The sequence below is a fragment of the Syngnathoides biaculeatus genome, chromosome 11 (assembly GCF_019802595.1).
Source record: "Syngnathoides biaculeatus isolate LvHL_M chromosome 11, ASM1980259v1, whole genome shotgun sequence".
NCBI classification, from domain to species: domain Eukaryota; kingdom Metazoa; phylum Chordata; class Actinopteri; order Syngnathiformes; family Syngnathidae; genus Syngnathoides; species Syngnathoides biaculeatus.
Window position 1 is genome coordinate 25,475,343 of NC_084650.1, and position 6,000 is coordinate 25,481,342.

The following is a 6,000-nucleotide window of genomic DNA, read 5'->3' on the forward strand; positions in this document are numbered from 1 at the left end:
CTGAGCCAATACCTTCGCCATAAAATCCCATCGCGTATAATGTACCACTTAATGTGTTTATTGTTGCTTTGCAAAACAGATCGATTAACGGATTCACAAAATGTGAGACTGATTAATGTGCGGGTGGCCTCCAGAGTCCCGCTGCCACCGTCACCACCGATCGCATATTCTGCACTGCTACTGTTTTTTGTGATGCAGTGCCCCCTCAAGCTAATGATAAAACTGCCAGTCTTTAAAGGAACATGAGTGAAGGTCATTTATTGAACCTGACCCAGAGGCCATGCAGAGCAGTTGCAGCTTGGCACATTAGGGGGCAGAGTGTATAACAGGTGCCCTGACCTCTGTGCACAAGTGGACACTAAACTCTGGCCACAGCTGCTGCGTGGGAACATACAGCAGCTGGCGAGCGCTCCCTAAGATGCAGGGTCCATATCGCTATTCTCATCCACCCACGGGCTTCAACAAGCTACACTGAGAGCTGTAGTCATAGCAACGGACAGACCTGCTAATGCCCTTGGGCATCATTTCTTGACAGAGTTCCTCGGTGTCCTCCCTCTTGGCATTTTCACAATGCTGCTATCGCCGGGTAGATGTGTTTGCTTCAGTGTCCCCTGGCAACCTTCATTGCTCTCGCACTTCTTCTCGAAAGTCAGTCCGCAATTTGAATATATGTGAGCTGTTTACAAAGCCACAAAGCAATGTCCTTAATTTCAGCTTCTGTAAAAAAAAAAAAAAAAAACTGAGCAAACTATGCTTGCAAAGGTACTTGCTATATATCCTAGTGTCTAGGTACTGAGCAAAACATCATCCTCATTGTATGCCTCTTTTCCACAGCATCACACTTAATTGGCTCAACATGGCTTTACTCCATACTGATATATTTCTACGAGCAAAACCACATGCAGTGTTCCACAGCTATTTGCAAGGAAAAGGGACCGAGCAAGTCTTTGGGATACACCCATCTAAAGTTTTATAGTTGCCTATAAATGTCAGTAAAACATTGGTTTCTATTCACTAGGTTAATGCCATGTCTATAATTTGACGTGTTTCCTTGACACCAAAATTCACCAAGATGTCAGGAACACAATGCTTTTATATCAGGGAGGTCTACGGCCTGAGTAGGTGAGATTTCAATACGGAAGATAGGTCCCCCCCAAAAAAAACTCTGGAAATAGGGGGCTCTGTCTGAGGTGAATCATAAATATGTGAGATAACACTGCATTACCATGTATTATTTTCTGGAATATTATCGCTCACTGGATGACCAGATTTGCTGCAACATTATAACATTTTAGGATACATGGTCAAAAACAAAAAAAAACATGGTAAAGCTATCTTACCCTGTCTCTCTGCCTTTTTATTATATTCCAGTCTCCAATTGACTACAACGCTCAATTTTATTGCTGTCCTGAGTCTCCTCACCCATAGTCTAATCATTTTGACCAAAAGAAAGAGGTTCTCATTCTCCATTGTCTCATTGCAACTGATGCAATAAATGCAGCCTTTTTTGGGCAGTTAACCATTGTCGCATGCTGAAATGTAAAACTGGCAGTGTGATGTATTTTGTATCATCTGGATTACTACACAGCATGGTAGAGTATTTGTTATCAGGTATGCTTCCCTGTTTTGGTTTAGGATTCAAATTTTAGTTCTGGAATACCTGTGTGGAGTTTGCATGTTCTTCACATGCTTATGTGGCTACAACAGCTTTCTCGCACAGTCCTAGAACATGCTGACTTTAAAATGTCGAATACTGTGAAAGTAAGGGTTAACGCTTGTCTATGGATGCCTGCCCTATGATTGATTGGTGACCAGTCCAGGGTGTACCCCATCTAGAAATGTAACAAGTAACAAGGCAGGGAACAAAGACAATTTGTTAGCCAAGGGGCCCCAAGAGATGACTGTCATTGGCCTATATCAATGAAAAAACAATAGTATTGCTTTAGAAACTGAAACAACAACATGTCAGGAAATTCCCGTATAGAGACCCTTACGAGCTATTGCTGGCTGGTTTTTAGTCGGGGGCCCATATCATATCATATCATATCATGACAAAAGTGGAAACCCAAGAGACACTGCAATGACATGTCAAGACTTTGGTGTCTCTCAAATGGAATTCCTTAATAGCATTCTTGTTAAATGCACAGAAAAAGAAAATGAAGTGTATTTATCACTCAGGACATGCCATGCTAATCTATCTAATCTAATACATGAGAAAAATAGTGATTACAGTTTGTTCCATTCCCTCTATGTATCAGAAAGTTTTACTGCAGATTATTGTCTAACATGAGTTAAAAGTCAAACGTTAATAAACCATTGTATCTATTGTATCAATTATTTAACACAAGGTGTTGTAATTTCGTGTATAATGCCTATTTGCCCCACCCCCTCAAAAAATGTGTCAAAAGTCTATATGTATTGTACATTTTACATAGGTATTGGGAAGATGTGTGTGTATAAATCTATCCCACCGAACAGAGGTTATGAATAAGCTCTACACTTTCATTCCAAAATGTCACCACCGCGTAACGTTATAAAAAAAAGTGTAGCCTAAAGTTTTATTCCAATATGACATGGGTACGTACGACCGCATATATGTATAGTTGTGCTGAATGGTTTGCATACCCTGGCAGAATTTGTGAAATGTTTTTTTTTTTTAATATGACTGATTACTGATGAACAACCATAATTGATTTCTTTATGGTTAGGTTTTCTTTAATTAATGTTTTTTTCTGAAATGATTGGCAGTTTAATTTGAATCCTATTAAAATTAAATGTGTTTCATATAGCCCTTCATCTTTTCTTTAAAGAATAGAACCCATCTTATAAATTCTGCCTGGGTAATCAAACATATGAGCACAACTGTGTGTTTTTTAATTTATTCAATAAGAGTAGGGCTTAAAATTTCAAAATAAGAGCAAATAAAGTATTACATCTTCAAAATAAAGTGCTTAGATTCGGAAGAATTCTTTGGGAAAAAAAAACTAACAAGATACAGGTAATGTTTCATGTTTTTATCATATGGGTAGAAACAATCGGAATCTCTTTTTAATCAAAGTAAGCCAGAATAGGCTGCAGCTCACCCACGACCCTAATAAGGACTCACAGGACACATCTAATAAGTGAGCCATCCTCGGCACCTCCTTGAAGACCTGCCAGATGGCTGTCCTTCCAGCACCTGGAAAGGGAAGCAGATGGCAATTAAAACTCCTCAGAGAAGCAGCAAGAGCAAAGAAATGTAGGTAGACTTGGACTGATAAGTACCTATGGACAAGATAATAGATAGTAGATAATAGATGGGGAGACAGTCATCAGTGTCAAACAAACTTATAATTTTGCAGCAGTAGTACCAGCTGAGGTGACATCATTCTTCACTGCTGTTCACCGTGATATCGACAGATGAATGTCGAATAGTTTATTATCTAATTACACACTTTTTTACCCAATTCCTACAATAGATTTCCCATCATGTATTAAAAATAAATTAATCAAAGATAAATGGTCTCTCATGCGACACAGGGTGGAGCTCAGTTATGCATCACTGGAATAGTAGATGAGCCATATCCATTCTAAGCCGCTGTTAGCACAAACTACAAGTGACAAAAATTTAAATCAATAAACTATTGACCGAAGCATTCAGCTCCCCAGTTACCGAGAGTTTGTTGTCTGCTTGTGGCACTCACAAAAGCATTTGTTCTTGTATTGATGCATAATAACTGAGCAGTCTTGGCATGGTTTTTCTCTTCTCATTCTCCCCATTTTAAAGCATTAATGTCACATCCGGTTTGAAGTCTAACCAGGTCAGATGCTAAAATGTTTATATATTTCCATCTCATTTCTGTCACTTTGTTGTGACATTTTCCTGCCATAGACAACCCGTGTCCCAGTGTACAGACTCCCAGCAGTCCAACTAATCTCACTCTTACTTCCTCCCACACGAGTATCTTTAAGAGGGGTTGCGTGGTTCACAATAGCGGCACAGATATTGATTGAGTCTGTGTTAAATACTTCTTTGCATTTGCTCGTCTTATGTCCTTGATGAAGGCTATTTTTACGGCAAGTCTCATGCCAGGTGCTTTTATCAAGTATTTCAAAGGAAAATGTATACTTATATTTTTTACTCTAACCTTGTGCGGTCTTGCAGATCCTGCTTTAGTGATATATTTGCATACCACATGTTCACATTTATCTTTTTTATTTTTCTTGATTTATGCATCATGCAACAAGTTGCACTTTTAACAAAAGCATTACATTTATTGTACAGGTGAATGACTTTGGAAAGAGGGTGGGCTTTGCAACACGAACCTGTCCCATGGTGCTCCCTAATCTCAGGGGATGGCCGAGGTCCAGGATGGACACACATATGCATTTGACAGGTATTCACTTTTTTTTTCAGTTATTGTTATCCATGCGATGCCACAATGTGATGCAGGGTAAAGGCTGTGTGGGTTTCTTGAAGGCCTACTAATCAATAGATCTTTTTTAAATGACAAGAAATTATCTCGGCAATTTTTAGGGATTATTAACATAAAGTGGTTGCGGTGGTAGTGAAGTGACACGTAGAGGCTGGTGCCTTTCTTGCAGCTAGCGCATTATCAATTCCTAGTCAGTGCCCCAAAACTGCCACAGTGCTGGTCATAACCCGAGTTACATTTTCTGGGTCTTGGTTTTCTATAATGGAACTTGACATTATCCAGATACTGTATCCATTCGGATATAATCTTTGTGTATGTTCATAACATTATGACTCTATTCTTGAAATATTACGAAGAGACAAATGTTGACATCTACCAACATTTTTTCTTGGAAGAACTTTTTGACTCTTCAATGTAGCTTTGATACTCCTCTGTACTTTTTGAGTATTGTATTTGTGACAATTCACAACTACTTGTTATTAATCTCAGCAAAGACGATCAATGTAGAGACTGGACATTAAAATTATTTATCAGAGTTTCTCCAAAATGTCATATTTCCCTAATTAATTTTTGTATGTCATATGTTTAGCTCTGCAATGTTAGAGGAGAGCCAAGATGGTATGGAGAGTGGTACCCTAAGTCCTGCCACAGCTAGACAACTCACCATCCAGAGGCACCCTACACAAGGTTTTGGCTTCATTGCAGGCAGCCAAAGGCCCGTCGTTGTACGCTCCGTCTCTGCTGGTTAGTCAGTGCCAATGGGAGAAAACTAAAGCCAGAATTAATAGTCGTCAAGGTAATATAACATGAGTTCAAGTATATGACTTTGTATGTTGGTTGTGTGATGCCATCTATCTGCAGACGGACCTTCCTTTGGTAAGCTTCTCCCCGGAGATCAGATCTTGGCCATTAACGAGGAGACGGTGAGCGACGCGCCCCGAGAGAGAGTCATAGACCTTGTAAGGTAGCATCCTTTACTGTCCCAGGAGGGAGGGTGGGAGTGTTTAGGGTCAGGGGAGCAACTCTGAGGCTAAGTGAAAAGTAAAAGGGAACATAGGTTAAAAAAAAAAAAATTAAAAGAGGGTGGCCTGAAAGGAACATAATGTACTTACTGTGAGCGATACATGACCACATGAACACAAATGGTGGTTGAGTCATTCTTTTCATCGCTGAAGTACAGAGAGGAAATAGCAGATAGAAAGTGGCAAAGCTGTCCAAACACTGAGCTGCATTACCTAACCCACTCCACTCTGCTGTGCTCCCCATAGACGCTGCAAAGATACTATTGTTCTCACTGTGCTGCAGCCTCATCAGGTGCGTAGAAGTATCTTTCTCACATCATTTCTTTCAATGCATGTTGTAAAGGGCAAACCCACACATTAGTTGCTTAATTATTTGAGTAATCTCTCTTCTGGTAAACCTCTCAGAAAAGTTACAAGTCATTCATTGAAAGCATCTATCCATCATGGAGAAATTTCATTTACTGTATAAATTTCACAATCTCAGCTGATAAAATAATGAGGTCAAAATTCAGGTGGGTGTGTTTGCAATTTAAAGCAGAATGTTTCATGTTATTGTATGTCAG

General features: G+C 39.5%; 1 protein-coding gene across 1 annotated transcript in view; it reads left to right on the forward strand.

Moving 5' to 3' along the window:
• The window catches only part of LOC133508635 (FERM and PDZ domain-containing protein 3-like), a 78,627-nt gene extending 73,136 nt beyond the window's left edge, over positions 1–5,491 (forward strand). The window contains exons 3-5 of the mRNA XM_061834878.1: positions 4,265–4,376; positions 5,005–5,159; positions 5,277–5,491. Coding sequence (XP_061690862.1) covers positions 4,336–4,376; positions 5,005–5,159; positions 5,277–5,383 — 303 coding nt within the window. The 5' untranslated portion in view covers positions 4,265–4,335 and the 3' untranslated portion in view covers positions 5,384–5,491. The remainder of the gene's footprint in view (positions 1–4,264; positions 4,377–5,004; positions 5,160–5,276) is intronic.
• Positions 5,492–6,000: the final 509 nt, after the last annotated feature.